This window comes from Camellia sinensis, chromosome 2 (genome assembly GCF_055761805.1).
Source record: "Camellia sinensis isolate YWXY chromosome 2, ASM5576180v1, whole genome shotgun sequence".
In the NCBI taxonomy this organism is placed as follows: Eukaryota; Viridiplantae; Streptophyta; class Magnoliopsida; order Ericales; family Theaceae; genus Camellia; species Camellia sinensis.
Genome location: NC_138962.1, coordinates 178,257,549 through 178,279,179, shown reverse-complemented (window position 1 = coordinate 178,279,179; position 21,631 = coordinate 178,257,549). Strand labels below are relative to the sequence as shown.

At 40.1% G+C, this 21,631-nt stretch overlaps 1 protein-coding gene across 1 annotated transcript; it reads left to right on the top strand.

Moving 5' to 3' along the window:
- The first annotated feature begins 5,525 nt into the window (after positions 1–5,525).
- LOC114289240 (putative threonine aspartase) lies at positions 5,526–21,417 on the top strand. Its single transcript, XM_082906803.1, has 5 exons — positions 5,526–5,674; positions 5,830–5,959; positions 7,204–7,352; positions 14,327–14,490; positions 21,066–21,417. Exons 1-5 carry the CDS (start codon positions 5,618–5,620, stop codon positions 21,283–21,285), a joined length of 720 nt encoding a protein of 239 aa, XP_082762929.1. The 5' UTR covers positions 5,526–5,617; the 3' UTR covers positions 21,286–21,417.
- The last annotated feature ends 214 nt before the right edge of the window (positions 21,418–21,631 follow it).

Below are 21,631 nucleotides of genomic sequence, written 5' to 3'. Positions count from 1 at the left end.
ACAACCACGATAGTCCGAAATATCATCAATGGGAAAATTGCCTAAATGTCCAGACCGAACTAACATTCTTAAACGGTCACTTGACAGATGACCTAACTTAGAATGCCAAATATAAAATAAAGAAGACTTATTGTTTAAAATAAAGGAAGACAATGCAGTAGAAGACATGTCTAGAGGAACATGCAAGCTGTCCAAGATATATAGTTCTCCAACTCTACGCCCGATCCCAATCTGTCTCTTGGATACCCAATCCTGCACAACACAATGAGAAAAAGAGAAAACAACATCAAATCCAGAATCAGATAATTTTGATTACAAAGATGGATATGCAGATAAGCTACTCCAACATATCTGCGAGGGAGTGTTACCCCTTAGCATCTACAACATATCTACAAGGAACCCCACCGCATCTACGTCAGGGCCGAAGCTTAGGCCCCCCGCGTACTCCAGGTGCTAAAGAGTATGTTTAACCCTAACAAGGGGTTATGAAGACTCGAACTCAAGCCTTGAGCGAGGGATTCTAAGGTGTTATCTACTGAACCAACCCCCTGTTGGTAGAATAAGATAATTGACTAACAGAAATAAGACTGAGTGAGAGGTGAGGCACATAAAATACAGGAGAAAGAAACAAACGAGAAGAGGAAATAGAACCAATAATGTACAAGCATAGAAGAAGGGGAGAGATGCAACAGGGGTCATATGATGTGAACAACCAGAATAAAAAATCCACGAAGTGTGGATATTACTTGAAAAAGATAAACCAGACAAACCTAACTGAGTGGTAGTCATAACGGAGGCCTGGGACGAAAGATTTGGATTGGCCACCATGAAAGATTGCTCAAACATAGACTACATATTAGAAGACGGACCATTCTCAGAAATTGGTGCAGAAAAGGCGGTAGATGAGTGAGATCTTGAAGATTTCGGCTTAGAGGACGGTGGACTAGACGAATGACCCTTGGGCTGCAAAAGTTTAGGACAAGCATGTTTCCAATAGCCTTTCTGATGACGGAAGCTGCATTCATCCATGGAAACCCGAGGTTTAGGCTTACCGGTAACCTGAAATAAAAAAGATGGTGGGGTAGGCTAGAGCGGAAGAGTGGCAAAAACTATCTGGGAAGCAGGAGCACCATGAGCCACCTTGAATCGAGTTTCTTCCACAATAAGCTCACGGACAGCACTATCCATAAATGGCAAGGGGGACCGATGAAGAATAGCTCTATGAAGTGTCTCAAATTGATCACAGAGTGCCATAAGAAATTGAATAAGACGTTGCTTCTCCCGATACTTAGTATAACTGTCAATTAATAGCAAATCTGATGGTTCCGTTAAAGCAAGCTAATCCCAATAAGTAGTCATCTCATTGTAGAACTCCTAAATGGACTTATCTTTCTGACTAGTGCTGCGAATAGACATCTCAAGTTCATACTGTTTTGCAAAATTAGGCTCAAGGTACATAGTTTTCAAATAGTCCAAAACTTGTTTAGAAATAGAATACTTGGAAAAATTCATGCCAATGGTAGTTTGAATTGAATTATGAAACTAAGTAAGAATTTGAGCATTTTCCTTATCCCATTTAGCAACATCGGTCTTAATTTCTTTGGATTCTGTAGGTCTAATAGTCACACAAATAACATAGTTCCACATGCCTTTACCTGCTATAAAATTTTTCATCACATGAGACCAATAAGAGTAATTGGTACCATCCAACTTAGTGGTGATACCTTGCAGTTTATCATCAGTTATATTGCTATAATTAAATAGCACAATAAAATCAAAGTAGATTGAAAAAAAACCACTAAGAGAGAGAACCACAAATATAATAACCACTAAGAGAGAGAACCAATCACCCACAAATATCAATAAGAGAGAACCAAGTCAAAGAAGAGAGAGAGAGAGTGAACCCGAAACCAGAAGCAGAGAGAAACCGAGGCTAAGAGATTGAGCTAGAAGTCGAATTCGAAGTCAATTTCAGAGTTTGGAGCGAAATCGAGTGGCAAGGTCAAACCTTACTTTGATCGCATGAACCAAAGGGAGAAACAGAGAGATCATCAACTAGATTCACATAGGGGAATCGATCGAACCAAACAGAGAGAGCTTCGATCGAACCAGATGAACCAGTTGAGGGGTCAAAACAGGTTAAAGAGCATTCGGCTATGTGAGACACGCAACCTAGGTTTCTGACTGAAGCAGAGACCATAACTAGCTACCAAGAGGAGTAAAGTGCTTCGAAGTGTGAAGAAGAAAATAGAGAACCCCAGCAAAGCCTTGCAAAGAGAGAGAAAGGGCTATGACGGCCTTGCGAAGAGAGAAAAGGGACTACGATGGTCGATGATGGCCTGCGACAGGTATTCTAGCGTCTGGGTTGTGGCTCTAATACCATGATAGCAGAGAAGAAGAATATTGTATAGTGACTACTGAATTAATCAACCAAAAGGGCTGAGTACAAATATATAATCTAAATAGAATAAAACCCTAATAACCTAAATGACTAAACTACCCTTAATGAATAATATAAAATACTAATTCACAGTTGTTATATCAATTCTAATACCAAATATAAAGAATATTAAAGTTAGTTATGTGGTTGTTTTGTGATTTTGTTTTTGAACACACACCCTTTAATGCACTTGTTTGTTTGCTATGTTTTAGGGTCCTGGTGGGTGTATAGATGCTGTTTCAGCTGCAATACAAGTATTGGAGGTATGCTGCTTGTTTCTTTGTGTGTGTGTGTGTGTGTGTGTGTGTGAGAGAGAGAGAGAGAGAGAGAGAGAGAGAGAGCCTGTGTATAATAGATTCTGCGTGTTTATGTTGCCATGCTGTACTTTATTTAAGGCATTAAAGATTTACTTTGTGTTGGATGTTGATTGTCTTGAGTAAGTTACAATGTTGAATCTATAGAAATTTGGAGCATGCAAATAATCGTTAGTGGTGGAAAATAGAACTTTTCATTCTAAATGAACTAGAAGGATGTCATGCACTATGGGCGTGAACTTATCTCATCGTATGATTTTTGAAATTTATTTTTTAATGAATTATTGCAACTGTCTTCATTGATTTATATTTTTAAAAATTCTTACACAAATGAATTAATCAATTCCCTTTGTACTTTTTTGGAAATAAAAAAAATATAACATGTCTCTGGAAGTAGGCTTTACCGAATGGGATGTTGCTTTAATATAACAATATAGATTAGAATAAGGGTTAAGAGGATTTTCTGGATGCTGCTCAGCAATTTCCATATTGCTAGATTTGCTTTACAATGCAGGCGCAGGTTGACTAAAAGAAATTTTTTAAAATCACTCATATTTTGAAGCTAGAAAAAATTATGGATCTTAATGAACCTTTAAACTTGAGAGACTTTGAAAAACAAAAGCTACTGTATATTTATTTTCAAAGCAACTTTTAATTTGAAAAAAATAAATTAGTTTCTCTTCATCAACCACAACCCCAGGCTATGCCTCGTAACTACATTGTGCTTGGCAATGGTTCATCTGCACATCAATGATCCTTACTGTTTTTTTACTTCAAGAACAATCCACCCTTAGAAAACAATAAAAGGAAAGCACAAATTAGAACAAAAATTGACTATTTGTTTTCCACGATCTTTTGTCTATGTCCAAATCAATAGAGGATGATATGTTGCTGTAGGGTTGCTTCTGAATCTCTGTTGGAATTATATGCCTCTAAGGTCCTTTTCTTCCTCTTCCTTTTCAAAGTATTGTATTTAGACTTCAGAGTTGTCTTATAGTGATTATTTATTGTTGTATTATCTTGTCTGCTAGACAAAAATGTTTACCCAAGCCATCCTGAGCTTAGCATGAATCAAGATTGCTGCTTCATTAATGCTGCTGTCCCTGTTAGAATCTCTTATTGCTACTATATTGGTGACTTAATGCAGTCAACAAGTAGTTGTGTGGAGTTGATATTAAAATTGAATGGCCCCTAGAGCTCACATGAAGATTGCATAATGAAGGCTCATCATAATACCACTTTGATTGGCAGATAACAGTTGAGCAACCATGATCAAGATGACATACTAGAAATAAGATTTGATTTTGGAAGCAGCCTATAATTGAGACATTTCTTATTTGATGAGATGCATAAAGCCCAAAATACTTTATACATTTTTTGGTGGGGAGAGTGGGTTGGGTTTGTGGATGGGACTTTTAAATGCTCTACTTGTGCAACAACGCAACCAAGCCAATCTTCTGCATGTCACTTGCTTGGAAACTAATCTGTTTTAAAGCTACAAAGCTGAAAAGTAATAGTAGTGGGTGTTACGAAGAGTTCTTTATTTTCTTTTGTATAGGATGCTTACATGCAACTTGGATTACGTGGAAAAAAGTAAGAAATTTTACAACGTGGACTCTAAAGTCATGTCAATAGTTAACTGAAATTCATGGATTGTTCTTTTCTTTAGTATTTTGTGAAATTTTTGGTCTTGTATATGGTAGATGGAATTACACATTTGAAACTACAAGATAGTTCAATGACATTTTAGCTGTGCAATAATTGGTTTGGATGAACATAAGCTAGTGGTACATGGGCTGTCTGGGATCGTTGGATTGGTTCAAACTTAAGGGGACCAATACAATGCCCTAGGGGGATGGTTGGGCTTTGATGTTGTGGGGTTGTTGGGTGTGTTAGATATGGCCCTAGAACATTCCTCCTATCTGTTTGATGTGGAAAGAGCCATTTCATGCAGTGGAAATTTTTTGATAGTGTTTCTCTTCTGAATTCTGTCTAGCTATTGTGAATTTCATTATTGATGAAGTTTGTTTCTTTAAAGGATGATCCAAGCACAAATACTGGGTGTGGCTAAATTTGACTGAAGATGGTCATGTGGAATGTGATGCCAGTATCATGGATGGTGATTCTGGGGCATTTCGGGTTGTTGGAGTGGTGCCAGGTATTCCTGAAGTATAATTAATGGAAACCATACTCTAAATAAGTAAATAAGTTTTTATGTTGTGAGCTGCAATTTCTTCTATTCTTTGGCTTTGATAATGTTATGGAGCTTTCATTTTCTTTTTATGCTCTTCATTTCTGTGAAGTTAATAATCAGCAGGTGTCTGGAATGGTATCCAATTGCTGCTTTGTTGGCCAAGGAACAAATGTTGGGGTCAACACTGCTGGGTCGAATACCTCCCATGCATGATTGCACCTTTGTTTATCTTTGAATTTCGATATACAAATTACCTCTTTCTGGCAGCATTATCACAGTAATTATTTATTTCTTTTGATTGTATATCTCATGTCCATGAGTTAGGAGTTGGGGATTTTTCATTGGGAATTATGAGTAGTGTAACATTATTTTGTTAGAGATGGTATGTAATGCATACTATGTGCGAATAGTGAATATGAATCTGCCTTCTACACATGTTTAGTACTTGTAAAACTCAAATCAAGTGAAACCATGAAGGGTAATGGGTGAAATTAGTTACAGTGATTTGGTCTTTAATTCAAAATCTGAAAGAAATGATTTATTGAGGAGATAAATTAGTTTCTTACTTCAACATCATGTCAAATTGGATTTTTGTTCTCCCTCAGATTTTTGTTTTCTTATGAGGCATTTTTTTGTGTTTCTAGCTTCTTGGTTGGTGAAGGTGCATGTATGTGGGCAAAATCCAAGGGTATTCCTTTGCCGGCAAGTATACCAGAGGCTGATGAGGTAAACTCTCTTAGTTTTCTGCCATATCTGTCTAAATTTCCATTTCCCTATATATCAATATTTTTTCTTGAATACGTTGGTCTTAAATTTCTTTAGTAATCTATTCTTTATTCTTGAATTAGTTATCATACTCGCTGTGTATCTTTTGGAAACAGTGGCTGGTTACAGAGAGGGCAAAAAGACAGTGGGAAAAATTCAAATCAATGCTTGATGATGCAAAAGCCATGAAAGCAGAAATTGATGGAGAACTTTCTTCTAGCACTCGAGCAAATGCTGCTTTATCAGGTACTCCATGCCATTTAGATTTTAAATAGAACATTCCCGTACCTCCCAAAGTTGGCAATAATTAAGTGGTGTACCATAACTGAATATGTCAATTACTTGTTTCATGATAAATATGTTTGAGAGAGGAGGATGTTCATGCTAAATATGTCAATTTCATTTTTTATTTGGTATCCACGACCATAGCTCACTTTACAATCCCCCCCCACAAAAAAAAAAAAAAAAAAAAAAAACTCGTCACGTTTGACTTTATCCCCTTAAACTAAAATTGTAACACTTAACCCCCTTTATCTATTTTTTTTTCTTTTCAATTTGGATCTCAATTACGAAAATACCCTTTCAACTATAGGGGTGAGTTATACTTTATCCCCTTCAACTATCACTCAATATCACTCTAACCCCCTCAACTAAAATTTTTTATACTTTCTTTGGTTTTTAAACCCAATTATAGTTTTTGAGTTTTTTGATTTTTGTGGTTTTTTTTTTTGGGGGGGGATCTTTAGTAAAACTTTTTCTTTCATATTTTAGTAAAAAAAAAAAATTAAACTTTTAAATGCACCTAAAAAGTAAAATATTTGTAAGGAAATCTAAAAGAAGTTTACTAAAGACGAAAAAATAAAAAATGGAAAACAAAAAAACTAGTATGTTAATGTATTTTCATCTTTAATGAACTTTTTTTAGATGCATCTGGATTAGATGTTCAAAAAAAAAAAAAAAAAAAGAAAAAAAAAAGAGACTAAAATATGAGGAGTTTCACTGAAGACCAAAAAAAATATAAAAAATAAAAAGCTCAAAAACAATTTTTAAATACTAAACCAAACAAATTGATGATGTTATTTTAGGCATTTGATTTGAGATGTCATGTGCAAATCACATGTCAAATTTTCATTTATCTAAGAAATAAATTGTTTACATTGATACAAATTTGTAAATCAATGTGACAAATGTAGCATTTTTCAGTTGAAGGGTAAAGTGATATTAGGTGATACTAGTTCAAGAGGATAAAGTGTAATTTATCCCATAGATAAAGGGGTATCTTCATAAAAAAGGTTTAGATTGAAAAAAATTAGTAGCAATTGGTTTGTTTTTGGTATTCACAACTAAATATTTTACCATGATAAGTATGTCAATTACTTTATCTTCTCTCTCTCTCTCTCTCTCTCTCTCTCTCTCTATTTTATGGTTGGGCTGTTTTATTAAAGTTTATTTTGAATTTATGAACGTTTTTGCATGTGTTCCACAAACAGAAGTTCTACCATGTGATCATTTGAAGACATATGGGGATCATGGTCAATTATGTATGTTGAATGTGTCAGATGATACTATTGGGGATATTTGTGTTGACACTAAAGGACATATAGCATGTGGAGCTTCAAGTGGTGGCATTGCACTGAAGGTGATTATCTGCTTTGTTTTTGTGGCATTTTCTTGTTATATATGCAAAGAGTTTCTATATTATTTGTCTCAATTCCTTAAATTGTATCATTATTTTTCTATTGTTCTTATTTAATAAACCCAAGGGTCTTTCTTGCACATGGGGATGCAAACAAACATAGAGATTTTTTCCCAAAATTGGCTCCGAGATTTTAGGAGTGAATAATGTTACCTAATGCAAAAGAAACTAGTCCACGCCGGCGAATCCTTTTCCTTAGCGGTTGCTCGTTTGAGTAGGAGTCGTCGGTGGACTCGATAGGTCTCCGAAGTCTATTGATTGTGGAAAGGGGAAAGGGGCTTCGGCGGGTTGTGGTTTTCATCGGATTTGAAGTATGTTGGATTGTGAGGAAGCTGAGGGTGGCGTCGCAAGCGCCAAGCAATCTGAAATTCTTGGGTCGTCGAAGTCTAGTAGCATGGGTTTGGGGAGGTAAAAGGAGGGTCCTCGGTGCAAGTCATGGTGATGATTGGACCATGCAGGGAGCAAATTTTCATACCCATGTCGACTTTTAGGGATGGTTAGGAGGGAGTTGCGTTGGTTATGGAAGAATTCAAACTGGGGGATGGGTGGGTGAAATGGTCTAGTGGGATGTATGGAAAGGTGGTTCTGGTGAAGGTTGTACCACCGGTGGGTCAAGTTGACCAGTGTGTCTCTGATGGGGAATTTGTGACACCTAAGTTTTAAGATGGGGTGGTTTCGGGCTGCTGGACAGATACTTGGTGGGTAGGGTGGGAGGGAGAGGTGATAAGGGGGTGGGCTTTGGGGCCATGTGTGATTGGGTAAGACGTTGGTGGAAGATCTCAGGGCAGGTGGAGGTGCGACCGTTAGGGGGCTAGGTGTTCTTGTTTGTTTTTCCGACGTGGTATGAAGTGGAATCGTTGTTATGGCGAAGGTGGACTGTCGATGGGAGTGATCTGAGGTTGGAATGGTGGTCACCTTTGGCTCTTTGTGCCTCCAATTAGACGCCAACTTCAGAGAAAAGTGTTTGGATTCATTTGAAGCTAAAAAGCACAGACACTTCTAAGAAGGTAACGTATCCGTGTCGTGTCTGTGTCGGACACCGACACTTTTTAGACACTCTTAAGGCACGTGTCCAACACTCTTCAAAACATGTCCTATTTTTAAATTTTTTTAAAGGCCCAGACACTCTTTGGACACTTGGAAGACATACGTGCTAATCGCTTAAACACACGTGTCTATCGTTTAGACACGTGAAACTAATTATAAGTTTGAATAAAACAACTTAAGATATAATAATAAAACAAAATCTATATAAATTTATAGGAATTAGTGTTATATTGAATTTTTTTTATTTATTATCTTTGAGTGATATATTTATATATATAGCATATAATAAATATATAAAATTATATATTTCATGCGTGTGCCCCACATTCGTGTCCTGCATTTTTTGAAAATTCACATGTCGGCGTGTCTATGTTGTATTCATGTCGTGTCACGTGTCCATGTCCGTGTCCATGCTTCTTAGGTTTGGTGGGCTTACCTTTACATCTTTGTCACGAAGAGGTGTGTCGTGATGTTAGCAATTGGTCTGGAGGCTGACTAGTCCTTAGTTGATTTGGGCTGTGTTCGATTGAGAATTCGGAACTCTGAATCTACACAACCACAAATTTTTTCCCAGTGGGGTTCGTGGGAGTTCTCTTCTAGTGTGGATGGAGGTAGGTCCATCAATGGTTCATGTTTTGTCGCCGGAAGGGTTGTGTGATGGTGCGGGGTTGGCATTGGTAGGTCATGATTTGGGAAGATTTGATCAGAGTAAGTCGCATAATTTGGGGGTGGAGGATTATTTGCAAAGATTTGGGAGGACTTTTAAGAGTGAGGGCTAATGGGGTAGGTCAATCCTTGTGAGACCCAATTGGAGGACTAAGGGAGATGGTTCACTGGGTCAATTTAAGGCCCAAAAAGTTATGGGCCAAGATGTGGGCAAACAGACTGGGGCTAATAAAGAGGTGGGGGAGAGTTGGGCCATGGGATCAACTTGTTAGGCCAGAGGAGTTACGTTGGTAGGCTAAGGTCTAATGGGTTGGGTCAATCCAACCTAGATGCGTCAAAGCAAAGCAATCCAGATGTGAATCTTGTTTCAACGTCGAAGTGCGACAGAAGTGGGCTATGACAGTCGACTGATCGAGTGCTAGGGTCATTGTCGAAGTTGCATGAGCATTCGGGGCTTGCAAGGAGGACGTTGTCGAACTTTCGACAGGCTGATTGTGTTGTGGATGTGGATTTATCATCGTGTAGTGGGTTGTCGATGATAGAGGAGCTTTTTTGGGATACGTCGGCTTGCTGTGATGGGCGCACGGAAGTGGAGGGGGATGACGACGTTCGTTGGGCAAATAAGGCAGACGAGATGGCCATGGTGGTTCAGCCAGAGGCAGTGTCTGTTGAGACAAATATGGTGGATAAGGTGGACGCTGATGAAGAGCCTGCAATAGATGTGGACTTTCAAGGAACTGATCCTTTGCAACCAGAGGAGGTATTAGCCTGGGTGCTATCCCGTATTAATGAGGTTGGTCAATATTTGAGTGTTTCCTTTGAGGGTCATGAAGTTGAGGCTTTAAAATTGTTTTCTACAATAGAGGAATCCTGGAGGGAGGGTGTTCCTTAGGAAAGGAGGCGCGAACTAGAGGACAAAAACGAAAGAATACTAGGGAGTTGTGTAAATTAGAATGCTCTATAAATTATGATCGGGACAAAAGAAGGGTGGGGAGCGGTGTTAGAAAGAGCCGAGGAGATCAAATGATGTTGCTATGTAGCTGAAAATTTTGTCATGGAATGTGCATGGGTTGAATGATAAGAGGAAAAGGGTGTTGGTTCGGTCTTTGCTAAGAAGTGTCAGGGCGGATGTGGTGTGTCTTCAGGAAGCAAAGATGGAATACATGGGGGAGGGGGAGTTCGTTAAGGAGCTTTGGGGGGGCCACTTTGTGGATTGGACTTTCTTACCGGTGTCAGGGTGGCAGGGGGTGTTTTTCTGCATTGGGATCGGCGAGTGGTAGAGAAGGAGGATGTGGAGTAGGGGGCTTTCTCGTTATCGTGTTTGTTGCTGTGTTACAGATGATTATTGATAGGCCTTTACCAGGGTCTATGGTTCCCGTGAGAGTTTTGGAATGAGCTACTTTTGGGGAGGAGTTACAATGCATTGCTTTTTGCTAGGGGGTTCCTTGGTGTGTGGTTGGTGACTTCAATGTGGTGTGGTGTATAGAGGAGAAGCAGGGAGCGAGCTCAGTGTTAGGATCTACGTGGGCTTTTTCTTTGTTTATTGATGAGATGGAATTGGTGGATTAGCCGCTTTAGGGGGGGTGGATATACTTAGCCTGGGGGCAGAGTGATGTCCCGTATCGTTAGGTTTTTGGTTATTGGAGATTGAGAGGAGCATTTCTCACAGGTGACACAATTGAGGTTGCATCGTCCTGTTTCGGATCATTGGCTAGTTCTATTGGATAGTGGGGGGATTAGGAGTACATCAATGCCATTTCATTTTGAGAATGACTTTTTTCTGAAGGTTTTAGGGAAGGAGTGCGGGGGTGGTGGGGCAGTTATAGTGTGCTTGGGGATCCCAATTGTCGCCTAGGTTAGAAATTAAAGCTTCTCAAGTCTGATTTGAGGCAGTGAATACGGAGGTGTTTGGACAGTTGGAGACTTAAAAGGCAAATATTTTACCAGTTATGCAAGGGTGGGAGGAGAGGGAGGAAGCGGGGATATTGTTTGAAGAGAATGTGGTTCGTCGGGAGGTGGCTTGTAAGGAATTTATGCAGGTAGCTCGTATGGAGGAGATTAGCTATCGATAGAAATCGAGATGCTTGTGGTTGAAGGATAGGGATCGAAATACGAGATTTTTTAATCGTATGGCTAATGCGCATTGGCGGGTGAATCAAATAGGGAGATTGCAGGTGAATGAGGTAGAGTTATCATCTTCGAAGGAGATTAGGGGGGCCATAGTGGATTTCTATGAGCATTTATTTCGGGCTGATAAGGAAGCTTGGAGGCGGAGGTTGGATGGGGTCTATTTTGATGCGATCTCATAGGTTGATGGCTCTTTGCTGGAGAGATCGTTTACGGAAGAAAAGGTGTTTTTGGCGCTGCGGAGTATGGTTGGGTATAAGTCGTCTGGGCCAGACGGTTCTCTATTGTCTTTTTCCAGCACTGTTAGGGAGTGGTGAAGGAAGATGTGATAGCCATGTTTGACCAGTTCCATCGGATGGGACAGTTTGAGAGGAGCTTGAATGCCACTTTTATTGCGCATTAATTCCAAAGAAGTGTGGGGCGGAGGATATCGGTGACTTTCGGCGCATCAGTCTGTTGGGTAGTGTATATAAATTGTTGGCCAAGTTGTTGGCGTATCGGCTTCGAGGGGTGCTGGAGGAGGTGATCTCTGATTCTCAAAATGCTTTTGTGGGTGGTAGGCAAATTTTGGATGCAATTTTGGTAGCCAATGAGAGTGTGGATTCGAGATTGAGGCAAAGAAATGAGGGGATTATTTGCAAACTAGATATTGAGTAGGCATATGATAATGTTAATTGGGAGTTCCTATTGCATGTGATGGAGATGATGGGTTTTGGGGTTACTTGGAGGCTGTGGATACATTTTTGTATATCCATGGTGCGGATGTCGATATTGGTTAATGGTTCCCCAGCAAGATTTTTTCCTACGCACAGAGGTTTGCGGCAGGGCGATCCTTTGTCCCTGATGTTATTCCTATTGGTAATGGAGGCTCTGGGACATTTGTTGTTGAGGGCGGTTCATGGAGGCTTGTTGCAGGGCTTCGAAGTGGGTTCTAGATCTACCTCATTGGTTGTATCCCATCTTTTTTATGTGGACGATGCACTTATATTTTGCAATGCTGGTGCTGATCAAATTGGCCATCTTCGGTGTGTGCTATGGTGTTTTGAGGCAGTGTCAGGTCTTTGGGTTAATCTTTTAAAGTCTAAATTGATTCCAATCGGAGAAGTGACACGGCTGCAAGTCTTCGCAGCAATTTTGGGGTGCAAGGTGGCATCTTTGTTGATTTTATATCTTGGTCTACCTTTGGAGCTTCTTTCAAGGCCTGAGGGGTGTGGGATGGGATGGTGGATTGTGTGCAGCGGCAACTGGCAGGATGGAAACGGCAATATTTATCTGAAGGAGGGAGGGTTACTTCGATCAAGAGTGTTTTGTCAAGTATCCCTATTTATTTTATGTTGTTTCATATGATTTTGGTGGCAGTTGCGAAGCAGATTGAGAAGTTGCATCGGGACTTTTTATGGGGGGATGAGGGAGAGGGTTCTCACTCTCATTTGGTGGCTTGGGATTGAGTTTGTCTGCCAAAGGAGAAAGGGGGTTTGGGGGTTCGGTAGCTGGTTATGTTTAATCTTGTTTTGTTGGGTAAGTTGTTGTGGCGCTTTGTGGGGGAGAGGGAACATTTATGGCATAAGATGGTTGTGGCGAAGTTTGGCTTGGGGAAAGAGGGGTGGTGTTCAGGTAGGGTGGGGCAGTCTCATAGTCATGATGTTTGGAAGGGAATTTGGTTGGGTTAGGAGGAGTTTTGGAGTAGGGTTAGGTTGAAGGTATGGGCAGGGGATAGAGTTCGTTTCTAGCATCATAGGTGGTGTGGTGATAACCTTTTTGGAGCAGTTGTTTCCTTTGATTTTTGGGATTGCATAAGATTGCGAGCTTTTGGTGGGCGCAGTGTGGACTTGGTAGGGACAGGTGGTGGTTTGGAATGTGCGGTTGCGTCGAGATGTTCAGGATTGGGAGGGGGTGCAAACTGGGGGTGTAGGTGAGGATTCTATGTTTTGGGTTTGCCCGAGCTTCAAGTGGCTCTTTTCCATGTCATTGTATTATGGTGCACTTGTTCATGATGACGCGGGTTTATTCCCTTGGAAGTGTATTTGGTTGTCAGGCACGCCATCCAAGGTAGCTTTCTTTGTGTGGACAGCAACTTGAGGATGTATCTTGACGATTGATAATTTAATTTGGCGTGGGCATATCTTGGCAAATTGGTGTTGTTTGTGTTGTGGTGATTCTGAGTCGGTGGAGCACTTGCTTGTTCATTTTCTAGTTACTTCTCGACTTTGGATGATCATTGTTGTGACTTTTGGTTTGGTTTAGGTGTAGCTAGGTTCTGTGTTGGCAGTTCTGCAAAGTTGGGCTGGGGGCAGGGTTGGGAGGAGGCGTCGGAAGGCATGGATGACTGCTTCTCATTGTTTAATGTGACTTATTTGGTTGGAGCGTAACATGCATGTTTTCCAAGGGGTGTCTCATTCGATTCCTTGGTTGGAAAGAAGGTTGCTCACAGTGTTATATAATTGGGTTACGGGTTTGCTAGATCCGGATGTTTTGATTTTTGTAAATTTTGTAGAGGATTTGATATCTTAGCTTTTCTCCTTAGGGGTCTGAATTTTTGTATTCCTTGCATCATATTGATACTTTTCTAATAAAGTTTGTTTATTTATCAAAAAAAATAAAAATAAAAATAAAAAATTAACCTAAGTATGGCGATGGTGGTTGAATTGGTGTACTATGGGAGGAGTTGACTGGTGGCCATTGACGGTTTGGTGTACGAAGTTGTGTGTGTGTGAAAAAGAGAGAGGGGGATTCAAAGGCTTTGATTTAAAAAAAAAAAAAAAAATCAGTTCCTTTGTGACATTTTGTCCTCCCAAGTTCCCAACAACCACGCGAAAGAAATGCTTTTCTTGGTAGTGAATGAAACCTTGAAGTGGTTTTTGGGTAGCCAGCTCATTTGATGAAGTTAACCAAGTTTTTAATGGCCTATTTGGCATCATTTTTTGTTTTCAATGCTTTTCTGGCTTGTCTTTTATTTAGATTTGATGCCTCTGTCGATCACAATTCACACCTAAAAGTTGAAATTTGCATGACATCATTTCTAAAATGGATCATTATTCGGCTAAACTTGAAATTTATTCTTCAAATATTTTTAACAGATAAGTGGACGTGTGGGATTAGTAGCAATTTGTGGCTCCGGTTGTTGGGCATCCTCAAAAGGTCCGTTTGGGGCTCCATTTATAGTTGGTTGTTGCGTTAGTGGTGCTGGAGAGTATTTAATGAAAGGATTTACTGCTCGAGAGTGCTGTGTCTCATTATCACTGTATGTATCCTTGTTCAAAAATGTTATTTTATTTTATTTTGGGAAGTATAACTAACAGAATAAAAAATTAAAAAAAAAACAAAAAGAAAATTGTGTCTTAGAAACGTGCAATTTTAATTTATCTTTTACTACGAGGAACATTATATTTTCTTGGTATGAGGCTAGTTTAATACCGGGATATTTTTGTAAAGGTCTTCATGTTTTTTTGATTTTTGTTTTGTTTAGTGCTTTCTTCTATATGTTCAGTTTTCATTATTTATTTTTTTGTTAAACCAACAAAAATCATTTTCCTTTTTTGATTCATAGGAATAAGTTAAAACATAGAGTTTACAAACAGAGCAGTCCTGGGATAGTTCAATCTCGTCCAGAATTAGCATTCACCATATCAGTGATAAGAACATATCAGTGATAAGAACAAAGAGAAGAGAGCTAAGTGGATTCTCTAGGTACACTAGATGTTCTTGTTGATTAACTCCAATGTTGGCCAACACATCAGCACTGTGGTTGCCTTCCCTGGGGATATGCTGGATAGAACACTCGCACCTGCTGATAAGGAACTTAGCATCCTCAACAATGGCTCGATAAGGTGAAGTATTGGCCGCACCTTCTCTGAGCATTTCCATGGCATTCTGAGAGTCAATTTCAATGGTGATGTTGGACAGCCCTTTTTGCATAATGATGGTCAATCCTCTGTAGATGCCCCAAATTTCTGCTTCCAGGCTAGTGCAATGGCCTAGGTAACCATGGTAGCCCCATACCCAGGAGCCGACTTTATCTTTTAGTAGTCCACCATAGCCTGATTGCCCTGGATCTCCTTTGGAGCAGCCATCAACGTTGAGTTTGAGTTTTCCTGCAATGGGACAAGGCCATTTAGTTAGTGCTGGATTTGTATAATTTGGATTCAAGAAGTTCTGCAATGCTTGCTGAGTTTCCTCTGCTTGCTCTAGAATGAGCTTGACACTGACAGACGGGGGTTGGGTGTGGTTCTCAAAAACAACTCTGTTTCTCTCCTTCTACATGCTCCAAAGTGCTGCTATGAAGATTAGGGGCCATTGCACTCCATTGAATTGCACTTTACTTTTAAGGTTAGCTTTGATCCAATCCTGAAGGGGAGTAGTTATACAGTTTTGCCACCAGTTGGAGTCCCTCAGAAGTAACCATATTGTTTTTGCTTTAGGGCAACCTCTGAGTAGATGGAGGATGTCTTCCCTACTGATCTGGCATCTGGGACAAATTGTTAGTCAATGAAAGATTTCTGATAAGCCTCTTGTGGTTGGTTAGGAGTTTATCTTGCACAGCCAGCCGCAAGAAGCTTTTGATTTTTGGGGGAGCTTTTAACTTCCACAGCCACTGCCAATCTTCACCATTGTCATCTTGCCCTGATATGGCTTGATAGGCTGCTGCAGTGGAGTAGTTTCCAGTAGTAGAGCCCTTCCATAATGGACCATCTATGAAAGTCACATACCTGGGCCTGTATATATTGAGAATTTCTTCCTTGTCTTGTTGAGAGATGACATCTTCAATTGTAGACAGATCTCATTTTCCTTCATCATCAAGAATAGAGCTGACTTTCGCTGTATTATCAATATGAGGGCCTTGGTATTTGTTGCAAAGAGGCTGTGATCCACACCACCAGTCAGTCCATAAGGAGATGTCTTCCCCTGTACCCACATTCCGCTTGATATTTTTATCTAGTACATCTCTGTTCTTGATAATGCTTTTCCAAGTGTGGGAGGCTCTTCTTTTGGTTGGCCAACTAGATATAGAATGTTTTCTGAGGTATTTGGATTTAAGAACTTTGCACCAAAGATCCTCAACATTACTAATTAACTTCCAACCCAATTTAGAAATGAAAGTTGAATTTTGCTCTCTAGCTTTTCTTATACCAAGCCCCCCATGTTTCTTGTTTTTACGCACTTGGTTCCAGTTAACAAGATGAATTTTCCTGGCACCTTCAAAACAGCCCCATAGGAAGTTTCTATTCAGTTTATCTATGTGTTCACACACTTGCCTGGGGGATTTCCATGGTTTGCATGAAGTGGTTAGGGATGGCAGATCTAACAGATTTAACCAGGGTAGTTCTACCAGCTAAGGACAGGTTCTTGGCTTTCCATCCAGAAAGTTTTTTGGACATTTTCTCAATGATATCCTTGATGAAATTCTTGTTCATTCTGTAATGGAGAATGGGTGTGCCCAAGTATTTACCTAGGTCATCAGTTAAAGGTATGCCACATTTATGGCTGAGAGGAAGGGCTTCCCTTCTAGAGAGGTTTGGGGAAACAAACATTTTGGATTTATGAAGGTTGATTTTTTGACCAGACATATCACAAAACTCAGAGAGAACTTCCATAATACAGTCACAATTGCTATTATTAGCTTTGGCAAACAAAAAGAGATCATTAGCAAAAAAACAAATGGGAAATAGGAGGGCCATCCTTAGCAACCTTAATGCCCTGCCACCTGCCACTATCAGTGTGAATTTTAATCATATTGGAGAGATTTTCCATGCAAAGGACAAAAAAATATGGAGATAGAGGGTCTCCTTGCCTGAGACCTCTGCCCATGGTTATTCTGGGAAGGGTCTTACCATTCCAGAGAATGGAAGAACAAACAGTAGAAACATAGTTCATAATAAGGGTAATCCAATCAGAATTGAGACCAAATTCTTTAAGGGGATGTTGAATGAAGTCCTAGGAGATCCTATCATAAGCTTTTTCCAGATTAATTTTGATAACCATACCCCCAGACTTGCCTTTCTTGTACCCAAGGGTGTGGATAATCTCTTGGGTGATGATAATATTGTCAATGGTAGTTCTACCAGGTATGAAACTGCTTTGGTTAGGACTGATAAGGTCAGGGAGGAGAGGTCTAATTCTGTTGACAATGATCTTGGTAATAGCCTTATAAGTGACATTGCAAAGGCTAATAGGCCTAAATTGTTTAATGGTCTCAGGGTTGTCAAGTTTAGGTATGAGAACTATCTGGGTTTCATTGATTTCCTGAGGGACCAGTTTATTATGAAAGCAGGTCTTAATGAAATTGCAAAAGGAGGGGCCAACAATGTTCCAATGTTGATGGTAGAAAATAGCTTGAATGCCGTCTTTGCCAGGTGCTTTGAAAGCTTTGATGTTTTTGATGGCCTTCCAAATCTCAGAGTTAGAAATAGGGGCTAGGAGCCTATTATTATTTTCAACAGTGAATCTGGTTTGAGCAATATTATTTCAATCCTCTAAAATGGTAGTCTCTTCATATTTGAAAAGGTTGGTAAAATGATCAATGATGTGGGCTTGAAGGTCATTAGTTCCAGCAATCCAGTTACCCTCATCATCTTTATGGACATTAATTTTAAGTTTCCTTCTTTTATTAAGGGTAGATATATGAAAGAATCTGGTGTTTTTATCCCCCATAGTCAACCATTTGGATCTAGATTTTTGAAACCAGAGAATTTCTTCTTGAAAAAGGGTGTTGTTGAATTGTTTAACCAGGTCCTTTTCTAAAATATGGAGATTGTGGGAAAAGGAAAGAGCTTGGGCTTTTTGGATACCCTCTATGCGAGCGAGAAGGGTTCTTTTTCTCTTGAAAATACTTCCAAAAACCTTTTTATTCTAGATTTTGACATTGTGAGTAAAGGTACCAATGGCTTCTAATAGGTTATTAGACATATTAATCCACGAATTCTGAATAACATCAATAAAATTAGAGTGACAAAACCAAGCAGCTTCACATCTAAAAGGCCTATTTTGAGAGTTAGAGGGGTGCATACCTTGGGTGAAGACCACTAGGGGGGAATGGTCTGAGTATGTGCGAGGTAGAGTCCTTACAGTGCCTTCAAAGAAGAGAGCTTGCCATTGGTCATTGCACATTGCTTTGTCCAGTCGTTCCATTGTGTTGGCCAATCCTTGTTTGTTATTAGTCCAGGTAAGTTGAGGACCTACACTGCCCATGTCAATGAGGTTGCAATTGTTGATTCTGTCTCTGAATCTTTGTGATCTGGTAAAGTTATGATTGGGGGAGAAGCTCTTTCTTTCACTTAGGTCAGTGAAGTCGTTGAAGTCTCCAGCAACCAACCAAGGTTGGGTCATAGTGTTAGTTGTCCTCTCTAGTTCCTTCCAGAGATTTGTCCTTGGTTGCTGGATTGGGACTAGCATAGACTGCAGAAAAAATCCAATCTTCAGTCCTCCCTGTGGATGGTAGCTTGAATATACTGGCTAGGTACAGAAGAGGTTAGAACATTAGCGTGGTCCGTGTCCCAGAGCAACCAGATTCCTCCCATTCTACCTATTGGATCAACCATTGTAGAGGTGGAGAAGCCCAGATTGTTGAAGTTCCCTAGTGAGCTAAATGTAACTTTTGTTTCCATGAGGACCAGAATTTTAGGTTTATGAGTTCTGATGAGTTATCTTAAGTTGCGCTTGAAGGTGTTGTTTCCTGCCCCTTGGCAGTTCCAAATCAATATTTTCATAGAATCCATGGATGGGAAATGTGGTAATGGTTCATAAGCTAGTTTTGTTAGGATGCTCTGAATCCTACGATGATCTTGGTCTACTGACCTCATGGATGCCATCTGAAATGAGTGCACTAGAGGCCCTGGAATGGTGCTCCAACTTGGTTCGATTCTCACCATTATCTGTTCGATCCACCAGACTGTGTCTACGCAGTGAATTGCTTCTATACCTGGTTCTAGTAAAAGGCTCAACGTATTGCCCTCCATCTTGTGCACCAAACTCTGTGGTAGTGGTATTTTCCCAATCTCCATGGTAGGTTTCATTGGGTGTTTGCTGTGGCGCGAGTCTCCATCTTTCAAGGATGCTTGAAGGTTTGTGGTAAGGATATGTGGAGGGTTTAGGGGAGTACTTGTGTTGATGGGGTGTGGTAGGGGTGTGTTAATGCTATCATCAAGGAGCTCCTCCATCGGGATTTTTGAGGATTGCAAATCTACTTGCAAAGGAGTAGGCTTGGCAGGTTGGGTAGGTACACTATCAGGAATAAGGGGGTCTTTATCCTAGTTGTTTGTATCTTTGGGATGTGAGATGACAGATGAGTGGGCTTGTAGTTCAGGTGCTACAATCTGCGAAGATGTTACTAGGTCTTTAGATGGGCTTGGATTGTTTTGACTGTGAGTGGTGGGTTTATAGGTTGGGTTGGACTTATAGGCCTCTTTCTCTTGGCCTGATCTTGTAGTTTTTTTTACCTCTAGTATGGGCCTCCTCCTGTTGGCTAGTGTTACCTAACTCTGCATATTTGTTGGAGTTTGGGCTGGCCTCATGATGTTGAACTTTCTCATAGACCGTTGGGCGCCGGTTCTTTTTTTGTACAAGCATCCAAGGCCCAAAAGCTTTGTCCCCTTCCTCTGACCCAATCTGGTGCGGGTTACCGTTGTCCACGGAAATAGATGTTTGGGAGGTCTCAGCAACTGTTTGTGGGTCTCTTGTCGGCGGTGAGCTAGAGGTCTGGGTCACCTGTTTTGTTCGGTGTGCTACCTTGAATCTACAGAGCTCCTTGTGGTGATCTACCCTGCCACAATGAAAACAAAATGAATGAATGGATTCATACTCAATATTGTAACTTTTCTTACCTAAAATGAATCTGGGACACAGTGGTTTTCTCAGGTCCACTTCAATGCAAGCTCTTGCAAATCGCCCTCTTGTGGCCATGGCAATGGTGAGATCAATCTTCAGAGATTTCCGTAATTGCCTCGCGATGGTGTATAAAATTTTTTCTTGAAAATATTCAATCGGAAGCTCTGGAAACCTAACCCAAACAGCTGTGGTGGTTTCAAAGGCTTCAGATGCCTTGAAGTCAGGCTCCCATTTGCATATTGTAAGATAATGGTCCATGATTACCCAAGGACCTCCTGAGTACACCATGACACAGTGCTCTTGAGATGAGAACTTAAATAAAAAGTAGTTGTTGCCCAGATTAAATGGATTGAAATCATCTTGTAGCCTCCAGAGTGTTTTGACTCTAGAACAGAGCATGCTATATCTAATAGTCTTCCCAAGTAATCTGATGAGCAGTGCATTGGCCCAAGGTTGTCGGATTTGTTGCAATAATTTTTTTGGGAGGGCGATTTGGGGTATCCCATCTTCCCTCTGTGAATGATGTCCATCTTGGATGTCTATGTCTCCATCCTCATCTTTCTCAGTATTGATAATGTCTTCAAGCTCATCGAAGTAGAAGTCTTCGTTTCTGGGTGTAGTGAGGGCATCCTTGAACGATTTAACCTTTGGCCCCTCAACTGGTGTAGCCATCATCTTAGGGCTAGATGTGTGAGGTGGGGGTGAGAGATTTTGCGGAGGGGGAAACCTCCTCAGTGGTTTCCATCTATTCCTTCCCCATTGAATCGTTGCTTTTGATCTTCTTGGTACTGCAAATTAGATGATCTTCTTCTTCTTGAGATTTTTCTTTGGGGTCGAAGACGGTCGTAGATGTTGTGTTCATTCTAGAAAGAAAAACTATGATGATCCTTAACACTGAGAAAATGGTCACAAGTCTCCTAAAATCATTTTCTTTGTTTCCATTTATGTATACCCCCAGCTTGTGAATCTAACATGGTTATTATTTTTGTTGCACAGGTTGCAGGCAGGTCCGGGCTCTGCTTGCATGAAAGTTTTATGCTCTATTATGCAAGATAGTAGCGAACACGGTCCTAATAAAAGTGCCAGAACTCTAGTTGTTCAAGCCGAGGCTCCTATAATAGCGAGAGCTCCCAACCCAACCTTAATGGTTTTTTTAAGGAAAAAAACGACTTATTATTTGTTTGTTTCCTATTTAGCTTCCCGAGACTTCACCTAAGCTGAAAGCTATAGAGATTGCATCAGCCTACACTTCCTTGTCTTTTGGAATGGGTTATTTTGGAAGCTCTATGGAGCGGAATAATATTTCAAAACCTTTTTTGTTGCATATGAATTTTCTTCTTCAATTGATATATTTAGATCAGATTTTGAGATCTCAGCGAGTTCAGTCGATCCTTGCAGATGACATTTAATGGTGAATCATCTCATTCATTTAATGGTGAATCATCTCATTGAGAGTAAACCAATACGTTGTGTATTAATTAGGTGTGAAGTGTTTGTTAACATTTACTATATATAATGATTTCTTGTTTTATAATTGAACACGTATTTTATATAAGAGCATA